The 18,744-nt window shown below is 36.1% G+C and overlaps 1 protein-coding gene across 1 annotated transcript in view; it reads right to left on the bottom strand.

The window, feature by feature from the left end:
• Positions 1-314: 314 nt before the first annotated feature.
• ADAM32 (ADAM metallopeptidase domain 32) overlaps positions 315-18,744 on the bottom strand; it is a 185,744-nt gene continuing 167,314 nt past the window's right edge. Inside the window, exons 21-25 of the mRNA XM_055335462.1 lie at positions 11,215-11,247; positions 7,128-7,166; positions 2,810-2,848; positions 1,517-1,555; positions 315-753 (exon numbers count right to left, since the gene is read on the bottom strand). Of these exons, the coding sequence (XP_055191437.1) occupies positions 747-753; positions 1,517-1,555; positions 2,810-2,848; positions 7,128-7,166; positions 11,215-11,247 (157 nt within the window). The 3' untranslated portion in view covers positions 315-746. The remainder of the gene's footprint in view (positions 754-1,516; positions 1,556-2,809; positions 2,849-7,127; positions 7,167-11,214; positions 11,248-18,744) is intronic.

Raw genomic sequence — 18,744 nt, 5'->3', positions numbered from 1 at the left:
GTGAATTTTGCCAAATATTTAATTGGAAAACTAAACAATTTCATACAAACTTTTAGAAAATGGAAAATGACAGAACCTTTTCCTAACTCAGTTTATCAACCTTGTCACCAAACTCTGATAGGGATTAAACTTTGCCCCTAAGTTCCAAGCCCAAGCTCTCTGGGTCCTCCAGTCTTCTGGTATTCACCCTGTGGATCACCTCACTAATGAACAAGGGAAAGGTGGCGGGTAAAACAAGATTCCTGGACAGTAACGTGTAGTCCTCAAAATGAACACAGCTTCCTTCAGAAGCCTGGACTGCAGTTGTGGCAAAGGCATGGTGAGCAAATATCTGGATTAACTGAGATCTCTATGCAGCCAGACAAGTCCAGTGAGAAGTACCAGGAAGAGGAACATGGACTACCATTCAGAGCTCTTCCTGAGAAAAAGCAGTTGATGCAAACTCCCAGCATCTGGGGCCCCAGGCAAGTAAGTGGGAATGAGTGGTGAGAGAGCTGTGAAAAAGAGCTCAGGGAGTCTGGGTGGTATGGAGATGCTTGAGTTGAAATGAGTATCTTCAGTTAAGGGCCCTGAAATGAGAGAGCTGCAGCCTCAGGGGTAGAGGAAGAAAGAAAAACAGATGCACCTGCAAATAGTTCTACACTCCAGTTTATTGTTTCCTTCAACTGTGACCATGGGGAGGAAAGGTGGAATTTTCATTTCTCAATGAAACACTTCGTAATATCCATTGTCTTCTGAAGGGATTACTAGTTACTATGGAAGAAGAAAAAGACACATATGATTAAGGTACTGACAGCAAATAAGTTACATTCCACTGCAAAATATACAAACAACAGGGGGTACTGCCAAGCAAAAAATTCATATGTCAGAAAAAATTATTCTAGAAAAACGTTCTGCAATTTTGCTTGTGAAATTATTTGGCTGTGAGTAATGTTAATGCTACAATTTTCTGAGATTTCTGGGGAAGAATCTTATTTAATCAGATATATTTGCAAATGAGAAAATCTTACGTTTTTCCACATATAATGAAATGTTTATGAATAAAACAGTCAAGTCTTTTGCAATTTTCTAGAAATCTAAATATATATTAATTTCATGTTTTCCATATGTTGGAGCCAATCTGGTTTTTCATGTTGTAATCAGTGTTTTATTTTTGGCAGTTGGAAACTCATAGGCCTTAAATATTGTGCCTAATGTATAAAGTGGCCCTGATTTTGAATTTATTTTATGGACAAATTTACATATCTTATATTTTATTAGATTCAACTCTTCAAATCCATTCTATCCACAAGAGCAAGTTCCCAACAGATTTATGAGAACTTTACTAAACTGAAAAAAAGACTAAGTAAATAAATACTCATTAATAATAATATTAGTAAAGATTAATATGTTGTTTCTGATGTAGTACTTTACTAACTCATCTACCCAATAAATACCTAGGAATTAATTGTAGATTATGAATTTCATTTCTATTTCAAGCATACTTATTTTAAGAGACAGTTCCTAATGTACTTACCTACTATTATGTGTTTGGGTGCTTTCCTGTGATTTAGATCTAAATACATAAGGAAATAATACTTTTAATGGATAAGATACAATTCAATAAAGTTATTTTATATTTTTTTTAATTTTTATTTATGATAGTCACAGAGAGAGAGAGAGAGAGAGAGAGAGGCAGAGACACAGGCAGAGGGAGAAGCAGGCTCCATGCACCGGGAGCCCAATGTGGGATTCGATCCCGGGTCTCCAGGATCGCACCCTGGACCAAAGGCAGGCGCCAAACCGCTGTGCCACCCAGGGATCCCCTATTTTATATTTTTAATGGAAGTTTCTTCCTCTTTCCCTTCAAAAGAGTAGTAAGAAAGAAATATCTGCCAAATGTCTATGTTTATACTATTTATTACCAAAGTCAAACTCTTGGGACTCTTTTCTAATTTTCATATTTCTGGATTTATCTTTGATCCTCTAACCAAAAGAATTAGAGAAAAAAGATAAATTGAAGACCAATTAGGTGAGGTTTATTGACAGAGAAAATAATATAGATGGTAAGATTAGTGAGATAATTTAGTGATGAGTGATATAATTTTACCCTTTCCCATCCTTTCCTTACCTCTGCTATTTTATATCTTCAGAACTTAAAGCAGATTTTCCCTACTACTCTGACTATAAAAAATACTTTTTAAATATACACTTGGCCCTTGAACAACTCAGGGGTTAAGGTTGTTAACCCCCCCACAGTCAAAATCCACCTATTAACACTTGGACTCCCCCACCCCCCTTAATAGTATACTGTTGACTGGAAGCCTTACTGATAGCATGAATAGTCAACACATGCTTCATTTCATATTCTATATCTATTATGTACTGTATTCTTACAATTAAGTGTGTTTATGACCCGATCCCTTTGACAAACTCCTCCTAAGTGACTTGAATTTACTCAGTTTTTCCTGAAGTTGTGGATGCAAATGTAATCTAAACAGAACACATTTCCCTTTATGTGTCTCATCATAAAGGATGTAAAAATGCTCTGCTTTTGAGTTAGTTCCACAAAATAATTCAGATATCTTGTCACATTAGATTTAGCTAGCTTTTCCTATGTGTCAAAAAATTAGGCAATCAATAAAAATTTAGCCAACTGAAGAAAAAACTGAGTTAATAAATACTCATTCTTAGAATGGAAAATATTAATAAATCGTTTTTAGGGCTCTATCAATTGTGGCTGCTCAAAAAATATTAAGCAATTATTTATTTGTTCATTCATATTTTTAAGACACACTTATTTATGAGAAATACTTCCTAAATTACTTACCTGCTGGTATATGTTTGAGCACTACTTTCTGACCTGGATCTAAACAAAAATAGACATAAACAATGTCTAACAGTTATATTAAAAAACTTGCCTATATTAAGAATTAAGATCAGGCCATTTTATAACAAAATTAACTTTTAACACTTGGGACATACAAATAAGTAATATTCTTACTTACCCAACACCAAGTGCAACATACAATGCAAAATTTAAATTCTCCAGTGGGGAAAAGTATCAAGATAGCAGAGATGCATTTTTCTTCTTTATTACTTCTAAGTACAATATGTAAGTTTGACTATGAATGCCTAAATTTGTCAGTATGTTCTAAGTTACCTTTTTTAATTCATTGATATGTAAATTGCCACATTTTGCAAATTAAAACACATTTATTTACTTCTGGGCAATCTGAGTGAAGTGACAGGAAAAACTTCCCCTTTCTATTCTGTAAGTAAAGCTTTCCCTTTTTATTCCACAGAAAAGCTAGAGAAGATAGCACAAAAATTTAATACCCAATGGAGATTGACAGCCAGAAAGGCTTTTCTTTCTGTCAGTAAGAAATCAAGAAACTAGAAGTCCAGAGGGAAAACATGAGCAAAAACTAAATGACTACAAGAGAATATGAATTACACCCTAAGAGACATGGTTTTACTAACCCTAGCTTGGAAGAAGTTGAAGGCACAGATATTTAGGTTAGAAAGCTAGAACAAACCCCAGGACTCATAGTCCTAAATGGGAATAATGAAAGTTATGGCCACTGGGAATGCAACAAGTAAGTCGTCTTAGCCATGTGGACTGGAAAATATCACCCAGAGATGTAAAAGCTCAGGCCTGCACTATATGTATAGGCACAGGACCTCAATTTCTCAATTCTACTACCCATGAATTTGAACCAGTAAGTATATAAAATATTGAAACATTCATGCTCCAAGACAGGCAAGTCTTAAACGTTCCCCTCTTCCTAATGTATGCCAACAACTCAAAGCATGCAGAATTCCCATGAGACCAATCATTGCTCCTGAGAATGGCATTGCTCACAAGTCTAAATTACAAACTACTGTGTGTTAAATGCCCATAGCCCCACATCATAGCACAACAGAACCAAAATCCACCCATTAAGATCAATGGACAATATAAAAAAACTTTAATAGAAATGTTTAGGATCTCCATAATGATCAGGATGGGAATAGGCAAGAAAAGGATAACTGTTAAGAGAATAAATGATTTGGAAACTAATATGAAGAAATCATTGCAAGAAAAAGAGGTAAAAAAGTATAGTGTATAAACAGCCCAGTTAGGAAACATGGAAGCTGGGATGCCTAGGTGCCTCAGTGAGTGGTTGAGCATCTGCCTTCAGCCCAGAAGGGGATCCTGGAGTTCTGGGATCAGGTCCCACATTGGGCTCCCTGTATGGAACCTGCTTCTCTCTCTGCCTGTGTCTCTGCCTCTCTGTGTGTGTGTGTCTCATGAATAAATAAATAAAATCTTAAAAAAAAAAAGGAACATGGAAGCTAAAATGAGAAGACTCTCCCTAATATAGTCATCTTAGATGGAGAAAAGAAAAAGAATGGGGAAAGTCAATAATTGAAGAGATAAGGACTGGATTATTTTTTCCAGAATTAATGACCTGAATGCTGATATCTAAAGACTATTAAATCCAGACCAGCATCAATAAAAACAAATTATATCAGGACATATAATAAAATTCAGGACAACGAGGAACTCTTAGAAGACATTTAGAGAAAATGTACATTAATTGGAAAGGAATTAAGAAATAAATTAGACTAACAACTGAGGTCTCATCAGTGACAGTAAATGTCATCTTACAACAGAACACTTTAAAAGACTTGTGGAAAGTGGCTCTCAGCTAGAAGGGCATAACCATCTAAGTTATCTTTCAAAGATGAGTGTGAAAAAAAGACATATCCAGGCATTTAACACAAAATGCTTATCACTACAGACACTAATTGAAACTAAAAGGGTTGTACTTCAGGAAAAAGGAAATTAAAATGAGAAAATAGGTTCAAGAATGAATAAAGAAACTAATTGATAAATATGTTGTTAAATCCTAGTAAATATTTAATTAATATAATAACAACAGTGACTAGAGGAAGGGAAGTCATGTAGATAAAGAACTGAGAAATTAAGTCAAATGACAGGGCAGCCCCGGGGGGCTCAGCGGTTTAGCGCCACCTTCAGTCCAGGGTGTGATCCTGGAGACCCCAGATCAAGTCCCACGTCTGGCTCCCTGCTTGGAGCTGGCTTCTCCCTCTGCCTGTGTCTCTGCCTCTCTATCTCTGTATCTCTCATGAATAAGTAAATAAAATCTTAAAAAAAAAAAGTCAAATGACAATATGTGAGGGCTTAATAATTGGGTTTTGCTATTAAATGATCTAAAATCCTTCTATTGGGGGATCCCTGGGTGGCGCAGCAGTTTAGCGCCTGCCTTTGGCCCAGGGCGCGATCCTGGAGACCCGGGATCGAGTCCCACGTCGGGCTCCCGGTGCATGGAGCCTGCTTCTCCCTCTGCCTGTGTCTCTGCCTCTCTCTCTCTCTCTCTCTCTCTTTCTCTCTGTGACTATCATAAATAAATAAATAATTTAAAATAAAATAAAATAAAATAAAATCCTTCTATTGTTTAGGGAAAGATGGAAAATATTAATTGAATTAAAATATTTAAAAATTAATTATGCTTAAGTGGCATTAATATAACCAAACTGAGAGTCACTCCTCTCTGCATTCCTTGACTTCAACCACCTTTCCCACTAACTTTTCACCAGATAAAAATCATTCCAGAAAATAAATGACCTGAACATTATAGTGTGGGTGCTATGTTTGTAAAACACAGCAACAGAATCAAATGACATCATTATTAAAACTTAAGTGAATAATTATCCTAAAAATGTTTCCCTAGTGCATATCAAGCCAAAAGGCTAGACCAGTGGATTAACATCCAAAATTATACTACTCCAACAGAAATGTACATTTTCCTATAATTAATGCTATCATCCCCTACTCAGTGTAGGTAAATAGTGGCCCCAGGAGAGATCAATTGCATTAATAAGTTTTTAGGATATGAGAGAAGAAATGAGAGCAGTTATAACATTATAGATATGTGGATGTGTATGTGTGTTTGTGTGTGTGTGTGTGTGTGTGTGTGTGTATGTGCTTTGTGTTTGTAAGTTTTTTTGTTTGTGGGCAGGGGGCAAGTAGGAGATTAAAAGCATTCATTCATTCATTCAGCAAATATTTTTTGAGCACTTACCATAAGCTAAGAACTCTACTACATGCTGGCTATAAAATGCTGAACAAGATAATGGCTTTTATTTTCTAAGGTAACCTGGACATATAATAAGACATACGTCCAAGGTTAGGAAAAGTAACTGAGACTTGTTGTGTTTGAGTACCATATGAGAACTCCTTGACACAGAGAGGACATATTATTATCATTATTATTATTAAATGAAAATCAATTTTTTAAGTTTGGTGATGGTAACTCATGACTTCAAAGTGTCATTATAAAGAGAAGATCATAACAATAAAAGAAGATAAGAAAAAGGCATTCTTATTGAAAAGGAAGCCCTCTTCTGGAATAAGACAAATTATACAACCATGTTCTATAGCCTAGAAAATTTACTCTATATATTTAGAAGTGTTTTAGACTAGCAATGGACTTCAAAGAACATATAAGGAATAATACCAGCCTCCCTTAAGTCATAGAGGAGTGAAAACTCGTAAACATTTTATATCTGCAGACAGACTCTAAACCCAAAAATGATAAATGTGGGAATCTAAATACTTACAGTTTTATTATACAGAAATATTCACCTTTCAGGAAATGGACAGTAATCTAATTAAACTACTTTGTGATACTGAGAGGCTATGGAAGATACAGAATTATTGTTTTTTTTTTTCTGATGTTTCTCCTCAGCAAAGTTTTCTTAAATGACCAGAGTAAGCATTCACTCAGTTGTTCATGAGCATACATATTGAATTTCTAGTTGTAAAGTCTCCAAATACAGAAGTACTTCCCCATTTATGAGTTAGCTACATAATCATTTCACCAATTACTTATTCTTTTGTTTCCAAAAATTAAACTCCTAACATACATTAACAAACTGAAAGAAAGAAGACATTGATTTTCCTAGACAAATAGTCATTAGTTACTAGATTGGCAAATACTAATAGGTTATTTTTTGGTGTAGTACCATACCAATTATTACTGTTCGATTAATACATAGCAATTTATTGTTGATTGTCAATTTGTTCAACTCATTTCAAACATATACTTATTTTAAGAAATACATCCTAATTTACTTACCTGACTGTATCTGTTTGGCTGCTGCTTTCTGATCTGGATCTAAATGAGAAGGTAAGTAATGCTTCCAAGTTAATGCTAAAAAAAATTTGTCTCCATAACAAATGAATGTCAGACTATCTTGTGATCTGCATTAACTCTTTTATACCACTAATTACCAGTAATGAATAATTTTAAAAGATTACTGAATTAGGGCATACAGATAAATAATATCCTAATTTACACATGTACCAAGTCCATAAAGAACATAAATTTCAAATCTCCAATAAGGAAAGGGGCAAGAAAAAGGATTAATTTTTCTCCTTATTACTTGTTTGTGAATATATGTTTGATTTTGAATGCCTAATTCTGGCCTCAGGTTCCAATCTAATGCTTTACCTACAGAAAAATTATTATAGGTCATGATTTAAAACCCTCACTGACTTCTGGACAATCAGGCAGACTGGGCTGACAGGGTAGTTTTCCACCTTCCATCCCACACAGAGAAATAGTAAAAGCAAAACAAAACAAAACAAAACACTAACCAAAATTTAAGAGAAGAAATGGAAATTTCCAATGATAGTTTTAAAAAGAAAGGAAATTGAAAGCATGAAAGATAAATTAGAAGTAAGTCAATCAGAGAAGGACAAACATTATATGGTTTCATTCATATGGGGAATATAAGAAATAGTGAAAGGGATTAAAGGGGAAAGGAGAGAAAATGAGTGGGAAATATCAGAGAGGGAGACAAAACATGAGAGACTCCTGACTCTGGAAGATGAACAAGGGGTAGTAGAAGGAGAGGTAGGTGGGGGGACTGGGTGACGGGCACTGAGGAGGGGCACTTGATGGGATGAGCACTGGGTGTTATACTATATGTTGGCAAATTGAACTCTAATAAAAAATATACCAAAAAATGAGAAAAAAAAAGAAAGAAAGCTGAATGACTCCAGAACTATGTGAATTAGTCATACACGTTAACCTATAAGGAGTTGAGACCTCCTGAAAAGCTGGAACTGACTTCCTTCTCTAAACCTGGAAGCCAAAAAAGGTGGATAGTAAAGCTTTTACCATTAATCATTGGGATGCAGCAGGGAAATTACTTCAGATGTGTAGACAGAAAAGGATATCCTAGAGACACAGAAACCCTAAGTGTTTAAAATGGCTTAGCAATATGGATGGAATAAATATCACATAGAGAAACAGGAACCTCAAGCCTTACCAAATTTAGGTTAGAATACCAGTCCATGCTTCCCATGATTTCTAGATCTCCAGGTGTAACAAGTATAATTATGACTTAGGAGGGTAACACATGAAATAATCTCCAGAAGGAAGATTCTACAAAGCAGGATACACAGAAATCTCATGAGACAATCACTGTTGCTTAAGGTGGCCTTGCAATCAAAGAAAAAAGCCACTAAGAGTTCATGTCCACAGCTGAAGAAAAGTAAAGATTTCATTTACAAAAAAAAAAAAAAAAATTCCAAAATTGAAGAAAGTTTTGTGTCTTTTCACTGAAAGAAAATAATGAGTCTGGTTCATGAGTTAAGAAAAACATCTCATGGGGATCCCTGGGTGGCTCAGCGGTTTAGCGCCTGCCTTTGGCGCAGGGCGCCATCCTGGAGTCCCAGGATCGAGTCCCGCGTTGGGCTCCCGGTGTGGAACCTGCTTCTCCCTCTGCATCTCTGCCTCTCTCTCTCTCATAAATAAATAAATAAATAAATAAATAAATAAATAAATAAATAAATCTTAAAAAAAGAAAGAAAGAAAGAAAAAATCTCTACCAGAATATATTTTAATGAAATAATAACTCTAGGGATAAGAAAAAAATATAAAGGTTTGTTAGGCAGAATTCTAGAGATCGCTTCTTAAGATCTCCATTCCTTGGTTATTCAAGCACTATTCTAAGTACTTAAAAGGCTTTACAAGTGCAATTACAGCTGCAAATCAATTGACCTTAAAATACAAAGATTTGTCCAACCCAATCAGATGAGCCCATCAAAAGTAGAATATTCTGATGCTGTCAGAAAAGGAATTAAGAGAGAGTCAAAGCCTAATAAATGCACTTTTTTTCCTTGAAAATGAAGGGAGGTACATGAAAAACAATGCAGGCAGGTTCTGTGGGTAGGAAGGAGCCCCTACCAGACAGCCAGTAAGGAAATAGGTAGCTCAGACCCATTGTTCCAAGAAATTAGATTCTGCTTACAACTTGAATGAGCTAGGAACATAGCCTGGCCTTCAGGCCTTCTGGTCGGTCTGTGACAACCCAGTCAAATCCACCAGATTTCTCTTTTTCTTCCTTCCTTCCTTCCTTCCTTCCTTCCTTCCTTCCTTCCTTCCTTCCTTCCTTTCTATTTTATCTATTTATTTAGAGAGAGAAAGGGAGAGCTACTGCTTCCTCATGAATGCATATGCAAGAGTAGGTAGGGATAGAGAAAGAGAAAAAAATCTCAAGGAGACTCTCTGCTGAGTGCAGAGCCTAACTCAGAGGTAAATCTCATGACCCTGAGATCATGATTTGAGCCAAAATCAAGAGTTGGATGTTTAACTGACTAAGCCACTCATGCACCCAATCCACCTGGATTTCTAATTTACAGACCTTTGACAGAATAAATGAATATTGTTTTAAGTCATTACATGTGTGGTAATATGTTATACAGCCATAGAAATACAAAGCCTACTACAGATTTTTAATTATTTTTCATTTAATTTAATAATCTTATTAATTATTCAGAAATAAATGAATAAACACACTAACAGAAAATTTATCATCATCATCAGTAATGCCAAATTACACTGACATATCTTCAAATAGCTGAAGTAAAATTAACTCCCAATTTGAAGTCCACAGTACATAGACTCACATTCAAGAGTGAAAATAAAATAAAGAAAATTTCAGGTGGATAAGACAACAGTTTACTACACAGAGATTCATTGATGGAAATTCTAAGAGATCAACTTCCCCAAAAGGGAGACTGAACAGTGAACAAATAAAATGGCAAATATGTAGTGAAATCCTAGTATATTTTGACAAAATACAATAATGACAATGATAAGGATGCTTTGTTTGCAGCAGGTTAAAATTCAGAAGTAACTAAATACAAATAATAATAATAGACAAGAGTAAAGAAAAGATTATAGGGTTAAATAGGCTAAGATCAGTAGGTTGTTAGAAGACTGTAAGTGTTCGTTATATCTAAAATTCAAAAATTAACATTTAATTTTAATAAATAAATAATAATATAAGAATTCAATCATTTAAAAAATCACTAAAGTAATATAATTAGAACATATAATGACCAAATTAATAGAAAGAAAGAAAGAAGAGATAATGTAAGTACAATTGATATAACAGACAAGAAAATAGAAAAATAAAATATTGGCAAAGTATGGTGAAAAGAAAAAAAACTAAATGGTAGAATTCGGTCTAAATATATCAGCAAACATAAGTGTATAAACATATTAATTCAACTATTGAAAAACTCTTGAGAGTATGTATTTTTAAAGTCCATTTATTTAGTCCAGGTTGTTTTTAAAGAAACCAACTAATAAAAGGTTGAAACTAAAAGAACTGAAATGTTGTATCATGTAAATCTAATAAATAGAATGTTCATAGAGCAGTTATAAAACAGTAAGAACTAAATTTATGGTTAAGAAACACTAGTGGGGACAAAATACTAACAGCACAGTTAGGTCAATATAACTAGTTCTTCCCAATCCATAATTATTATAGATTTTGCCTCAGCCTTGTCACATACAATCTATGAAATGTCAGGTATTTGCTTGTTTATTTACCCAAACAATACATGAATATAACCCAAGTTGGGTCATTTCTAGGCAGTACATAGCCTTTTTCTCTACTAATTATAAACATCTTATCTCTTATTAGAGTTAGATATTTTAGTCCTTGTTTCCTCAGAGTAGACTTCTAATAAACATTTATTAAATGAATAAAAGACTAATTTACTAGAAACTAAATCACTATATATTAGTAGCCTGGTTTTCAGTACATTACCAATTGCATCTGTTCAAGTGATATCCAAAAAGTGTGAATTAATTCATTCTTAACTTACAATATATGTGTTTTTAAGATACCTTCTAATTTACTCACCTGCTAGCAAATGTGTGAGTGCTGCCTTCTGAGCTGGATATAATTAAAAAAAAAAAAAAAAAGGAAAATAGTGCCTCATGTTAGTCCTAAGAAAGTCTTATTCAATTGCATCAATAAAAGTCAGGGCATTTTATAAGCATTATTACCTTTTTTACAAGGCTAGTTACCAATAAAGAAAATAATGTTTTCTTTAACATAAACAAAGATGTTTTCTTTAAAAAAAACAAATATGGAAATAAATAATATTCTTATTTACCCATTTATCTCATCCACAGAGTGCATATTTCAAATTCCACAGACATCAAAAAGGCACAGATTTACTTTTTTCCTTATCACTTCTGAACATAGAATACAAATTTGACCCTCAGTGCCTGATTCTGAACTTCATGCCCCAACTTTTAACTTTTATTAGTTGATTACATTTTGTGAATTTCAAAAACCCATACTGGCTTCAAGGCAATCTTGTAGAGTGAGTAGGCAGGGAAATTTCCCCTTTCTATTCCTCATAACACAGAGGAGTGCTGAAAACAATAATACTAACCTTGAATATGTAACTGAGTTTAACAATAAGATTTCTGGTGCTAATTAAAATGAAGAAACTAAGAGTTGAAATGGTAAAAAAGGAGCTAAAATTGAATCACTGCAAGGGCATTTAAACCAGTAATAACACCTTTCAGGCTAGAGATTTAATAGCTTCTCTTTAGAAGGAGTTAAGGTTCCAGGCCTTTGCATGTAGGGAAACTGTTAATTAATTAAACCTTAATTAAACCTGAGAGCCATGAAGAGCCATACCACCCATGAAACACAGATAATTAAAATTCTGACCAATGACCTTTGGAATGCAGCAGAGAAATGAGAATATGTAGATGGGAAAAATAATGCATAACTGGGAGAAATAGGAATCCCAGACAGTCTCTTCAATAAATGGTGCTGGGAAAATTGGACATCCACATGCAGAAGAATGAAACTGGACCACTCTCTTGCACCATACACAAAGATAAACTCAAAATAGATGAAAGATCTAAATGTGAGACAAGATTCCATCAAAATCCCAGAGAAGAACTCAGGCAACACCCTTTTTGAACTTGGCCACAGTAACCGGAGAAGGACAAACAGTGTATGTTCTCATTCATTTGGGGAATATGAATAATAGCGAAAGGGAATATAAGGGAAGGGAGAAGAAATGTGTGAGAAATATCAGAAAGGGAGACAGAACATAAAGACTTCTAACTCTGGGAAATGAACTAGGGGTGGTGGAGGGGGAGGAGGGTGGGGGGTGGGGGTGAATGGGTGACGGGCACTGAGGGGTACACTTGACGGGATGAGCACTGGGTGTTATTCTGTATGTTGGTAAATTGAACACAAATAAAAATTAATTTATAAAAAAAAAAGGAATCCCAGTCTTCCACAAAGTGTAATTTTTTTTTGCTTAATAAAAGAAGCATAAATGAAACAATCCACATGTATTTATCTTCAACACAAAACGTGCAGAATTCTCATAGGAAAATCATAAACATTGAAGACAAAAGAGTCTACGATTACAAACTGCTAAGAGTTAATGTGAACAGCCACAGCAAAACAATTAATTCACATACCAAAAAGCACAAATGATTTTTAAAAGTTTATATAAGAATATTTTAAATATCCATAGAGATTTTTACAAGAACAAAATCCATAAACCTAAAACAGAAACAGTGATGGCAGAAGAACTGGAGAAATGAAAGAGAACTCTAACACAATGTGAGATGTACATAACTACGAATGTGGTTACAAATCATAAAGGCATATTTCCAATTCTGACCATAATAATGGAGTAACATACTCAGTTTACCCTCCTGCTTAATACAACTGAAAATCCAGACAAAATACGAAACAGTGGTTTTCAGACATTGAATAGTAGGCAGCACAGGACAGTGATATCTGACAGAAAAGAATAAAAATGGTGAGACCTATGATTGACCCTTCTTACTGCCTGGTGGGAGTTTCCAGGTCATCACACAGCCAGAGGCATGCAAACAAAACCCAGAAATCTCCCTGAGTTGAACTAATAGAACTGGGGGTCTAGGGAGGGCAAGGCAGTTAGAATTCACAGAGAAAAATGCAGGACAGGGAAAGAACTGCACAAAGAGAACTCCTGAGATCTGAGGAGGGTCCCTGTTGAGTCTTCTGCAAAGTGCTGTTCGCTGAACACAAGTGAGGAAGCTACTTAAGCCAGTGAAAAATTATTTGAAATTGAACATATTTTGTGCTCACATAGGGACATGATATTTTAAAATATCATGTTATGGAGAATTGGGTAGAGTTACACAAAAGGGGATTGGCCTCTGTTGTGTTGACTACTCTGATCCAACTTAACAAAAAATTAAAAACAATCATGTTACAAAACAAACAATCAGAAACAGTACTCTGCCACAGAGTTACAGAATTTGAATTACAGTTCAATGTCAGAAAGCCAATTCAGAAACACAATTATAAAGCTACTGGTGGCTCTGGAAAAAGCATAAAGGATTCAAGAGACTTCATGACTGCAGAATTTAGATCTAATCAGCTGAAATTAAAAATCAATTAAATGAGATGCAATCCAAACTGGAGGTCCTAAAGATGAGGGTTAATGAGGTAGAAGAAAGAGTGAGTGACATAGAAGACAAGTTGATGGCAAGGAAGGAAGCTGAGGAAAAAAGAGAAAAACAATTAAAAGACTGTGGGAAAAGGTTCAGGGAAATAAATGACAGCCTCAGAAGGAAAAATCTATGTTTAATTGGGGTTCTAGAGGGCACGAGAGGGAGAGAGGACCAGAAAGCATATTCGAACAAATCATAGCTGAGAACTTCCCTAAGTTGGGGAGGGAAACAGGCATTCAGATCCAGGAGAGAGATCCCCCCTAAAATCAATAAAAACCATTAAACACCTCGACATTTAATAGTGAAACTTGCAAATTTCAAAGATAAAGAGAAAATCTTTAAAGTAGCAAGAGACAAGAAATCCCTAATCTATATGGGCAGAACTATTAGATTAACATCAGACCTCTCCAGAGAGACCTGGCAGGCCAGAAAGGGCAGACAGGAAATATTGAGGATCCTAAATGAGAAGAACAGGCACCCAGGAATACTTTATCCAGTAAGGCTGTCATTCAGAATAAAAGGAGAGATAAAGAGCTTCCAAGATTGGCAGAAACTGAAAGAATATGTGACCACCAAGCCAGCTATGCAAGAAATATTAAGGGGGACTCTGTAAAAGAAAGAGGAAGCCCAAAGAAATAATCCACAAAAACAGGAACTATTGAATAGGTATTATGATGACACTAAATTCATATCTTTCAATAGTTGCTCTTAACGTGAATGGGCTAAATGATCCCATCAAAGGATGCAGGGTTTCAGAATGGATAAAAAAGCAAGACCCATCTATTTGCTGTCTAAAAGAGACTCATTTTAGACATAAGGACACCTACAGCCTGAAAATGAAAGGTTGAAGAATATTTACCATTCAAATGGTCCTCAAAAGAAAGGTGGGGTAGCAATCCTCATATCAGATAAATTAAAGTTTATCCCAAAGACTGTAATAAGAGATGACGAGGAACACTATATCATACTTAAAGGATCTATCCAACAAGAAGACCTAACAATCATGAATATTTATGCCCCTAATGTGGGAGCTGCCAAATATATCAATCAATTAAAAAGTAAAAGTAAAGACATACTTAGACAATAATACACTAATAGTGGGAGACTTCAACATGGCGCTTTATGCAAATTACAAATCTCCTAAGCGCAACATCTCCAAAGAAACAAGAGCTTTAAATGATACACCGGGCCAGATGGATTTCACAGATATTTACAAAACTTTACATCCAAACGCAACTGAATACACATTCTTCCCAAGTGCACATGGAACTTTCTCCAGAATAGACCACATACTGGGTCACAAATCAGGTCTTAACCGATACCAATAGATTGGGATTGTCCCCTGCATATTTTCAGACCATAATGCTTTGAAACTTGAACTCAATCACAAGAAGCAATTTGGAAGAAACTCAAACACGTAGAGGTTAAAGAGCATCCTGCTGAAAGATGAAAGGGTCAACCAGGAAATTAGAGAAGAATTAAAAAGATTCATGGAAACTAATGAGAATGAAGATACAACCATTCAAAATCTTTGGGATACAGCAAAAGCAGTCCTAAGAGGGAACTACACTGCAATACAAGCATGTCTCAAAATATTGGAAAAAACTCAAATACACAAGCTAACCTTGCACCTAAAGAAACTGGAGAAAGAAGCAAATAAAACCTACACCAAGCAGAAGAGACTTTAATAAAGATTCGAGCAGAACTCAATGAAATAGAGACCAGAAGAACTGTAGAACAGATCAACAAAACCAGGAGTTGGTTCTTTGAAAGAATGAATAAGATAGATAAACCATTAGCTAGCCTTACTAAAAAGAAAAAAGATTCAAGTTAGTAAAATCATGAATGAAAGAGAAGAGTTCACAACCAATACCAAGGAAATACAAATGATTTTAAAAGCACATTATGGCCAGCTATACGCCAAGAAATTAGGCAATCTAGAAGAAATGGATGCAATTCTGGAAAACCACAAACTACCAAAACTGGAACAGGAAGAATAAGAAAACATGAACAGGCCAATAACCAAGTAGGACATTGAAGCAGTCATCAAAAACCTCCCAAGACACAAATGTTCAGGGCCAGATGGCTTCCCAGGGGAATTCTATCAAACATTTAAAGAAGAAACAATGCCTATTCTACTAAAGCTGTTCTGAAAGATAGTGATGGAATACTTCCAAACTCGTTATATGAAACCAGCATAACCTTAATTCCAAAACCAGACCAAGACCCCACCAAAAAGGAGAATTAGAGACGAATATCCGTGATGAATACAGATGCAAAAATTCTAAACAAGATGCTAGCCAATAGGATCCAACAGTACATTAAGACAGTACATTAAGAAGAATATTCACCATGACCAAGTGGGACTTATCCCTGGGATGAAAGGTTGATTCAACACTCATAAATCAATTAACATGATAAATCATATCAACAAGAGAAAAACAAGAACCATATGACCCTCTCAATAGATGCAGAGAAAGGAAACGAACTAGGGGTGGTGGAAGGGGAGGTGGGCAGGGTCTAGGGGTGACTGGGTGATGGGCGTGAGGGGGGCACTTGAGGGGATGAGCACTGGGTGTTATTCTATATGTGGGCAAATTGAACACCAATACGAAATAAATTTATTAAAAAATTAAAAATAATAATTGGTCAGGTTGAAAAAAAATAGATGCAAGGAAAGCACTTGACAAAATACAGCATCCATTCCTGATCAAAACTCTTCAGAGTGTAGGGTAGAGGGAACATTCCTCAGCATCTTAAAAGCCATCTATGAAAAGCCCATAACAAATATCATTCTCAGTGGGGAAACACTGGGAGCCTTTCCCCTAAGATCAGGAACTCGACAGGGATGTCTACTCTCACCACTGCTATTCAACATAGTACTAGAAGTCCTAGCCACAGCAATCAGGCAACAAAAAGAAATAAAAGGCATTCATATTGGCAAAGAAAAAAAAACAAAGAAACAAATTGGCAAAGAAGCAGTCAAACTCTCCCTCTTCACAGATCACATGATACTGTACGTAGCAAACCCAAAAGACTCCCACCCCAAGATTGCTAGAACTCATATAGCATTTCGGCAGTGTGGCAGGATACAAAACCAATGCCCAGAAATCAGTGGCATACCTATATACTAACAATGAGACTAAAGAGAAATTAAGGAGTGAATCCCATTTAAAATTGTACCCAAAAGCATAAGATTCCTAGTAGTAAATTTGACCGAAGAGGCAAAGGATCTATACCCTAAAAGCTACAGAACACTTCTGAAAGAAATTGAGAAAGACACAAGAGATGGAAAAATATCCCATGCTCATGGATTGGAAGAATTAATATTGTGAAAATGTCATTGCTACCCAGGGCAATTTACAAATTTAATGCAATCCCTATCAAAATACCACGGACTTGGGGAGAGGAGGGGCAAGATGGCGGAAGAGTAGGGTCCCCAAATCACCTGTCCCCACCAAATTACCTAGATAACCTTCAAATCATCCTGAAAATCTACGAATTCGGCCTGAGATGTAAAGAGAGACCAGCTGGAACGCTACAGTGAGAAGAGTTCGCGCTTCTATCAAGGTAGGAAGACCGGGAAAAAGAAATAAAGAAACAAAAGGCCTCCGAGGGGGAGGGGCCCCGCGAGGAGCCGGGCTGAGGCCGGGGCGAGTGTCCCCAGGACAGGAAAATCCCCGTCCCGGAGAAGCAGGAGCTGCACCAACCTTCCCGGGCGGAAAGGTGCCCGCAGGGAGTTAGAGCAGGACCCGGGAGGGCGGGGATGCCCTCGGGCTCCCTGGGACACTAACAGCATCCATTCCTGATCAAAACTCTTCAGAGTGTAGGGATAGAGGGAACTTTCCTCAGCATCTTAAAAGCCATCTACGAAAAGCCCACAGCAAATATCATTCTCAATGGGGAAGCACTGGGAGCCTTTCCCCTAAGAGCAGGAACAAGACAGGGATGTCCACTCTCACCACTGCTATTCAACATAGTATTGGAAGTCCTAGCCTCAGCAATCAGACAACAAAAAGACATTAAAGGCATTCAAATTGGCAAGAAGTCAAACTCTCCCTCTTCGCCGATGACATGATACTCTACATAGAAAACCCAAAAGCCTCCATCCCAAGACTGCTAGAACTCATACAGCAATTTGGTAGCGTGGCAGGATACAAAATCAATGCCCAGAAATCAATGGCATTCCTATACACTAACAATGAGACTGAAGAAAGAGAAATTAAGGAGTCAATCCCATTTACAATTGCACCCAAAAGCATAAGATACCTAGGAATAAACCTAACCAAAGAGGTAAAGGATCTATACCCTAAAAACTATAGAACACTTCTGAAAGAAATTGAGGAAGACACAAAGAGATGGAAAAATATTCCATGCTCATGGATTGGCAGAATTAATATTGTGAAAATGTCAATGTTACCCAGGGCAATCTACACGTTTAATGCAATCCCTATCAAAATACCATGGACTTTCTTCAGAGACTTAGAACAAATTATTTTAAGATTTGTGTGGAATCAGAGAAGACCCCGAATAGCCAGGGAAATTTTACAAAAGAAAACCATAGCTGGGGGCATCACAATGCCAGATTTCAGGTTGTACTACAAAGCTGTGGTCATCAAGACAGTGTGGTACTGGCACAAAAAACAGACACATAGATCAATGGAACAGAATAGAGAACCCAGAAGTGGACCCTGAACTTTATGGTCAACTAATATTCGACAAAGGAGGAAAGACTATCCACTGGAAGAAAGACATTCTCTTCAATAAATGGTGCTGGGAAAATTGGACATCCACATGCAGAAGAATGAAACTAGACCACTCTCTTGCACCATACACAAAGATAAACTCAAAATGGATGAAAGATCTCAATGTGAGACAAGATTCCATCAAAATCCTAGAGGAGAACACA

The sequence above is a fragment of the Nyctereutes procyonoides genome, unplaced genomic scaffold, assembly GCF_905146905.1.
Source record: "Nyctereutes procyonoides isolate TBG_1078 unplaced genomic scaffold, NYPRO_anot_genome, whole genome shotgun sequence".
In the NCBI taxonomy this organism is placed as follows: Eukaryota; Metazoa; Chordata; class Mammalia; order Carnivora; family Canidae; genus Nyctereutes; species Nyctereutes procyonoides.
This window is presented reverse-complemented; position numbering and strand designations above follow the sequence as displayed.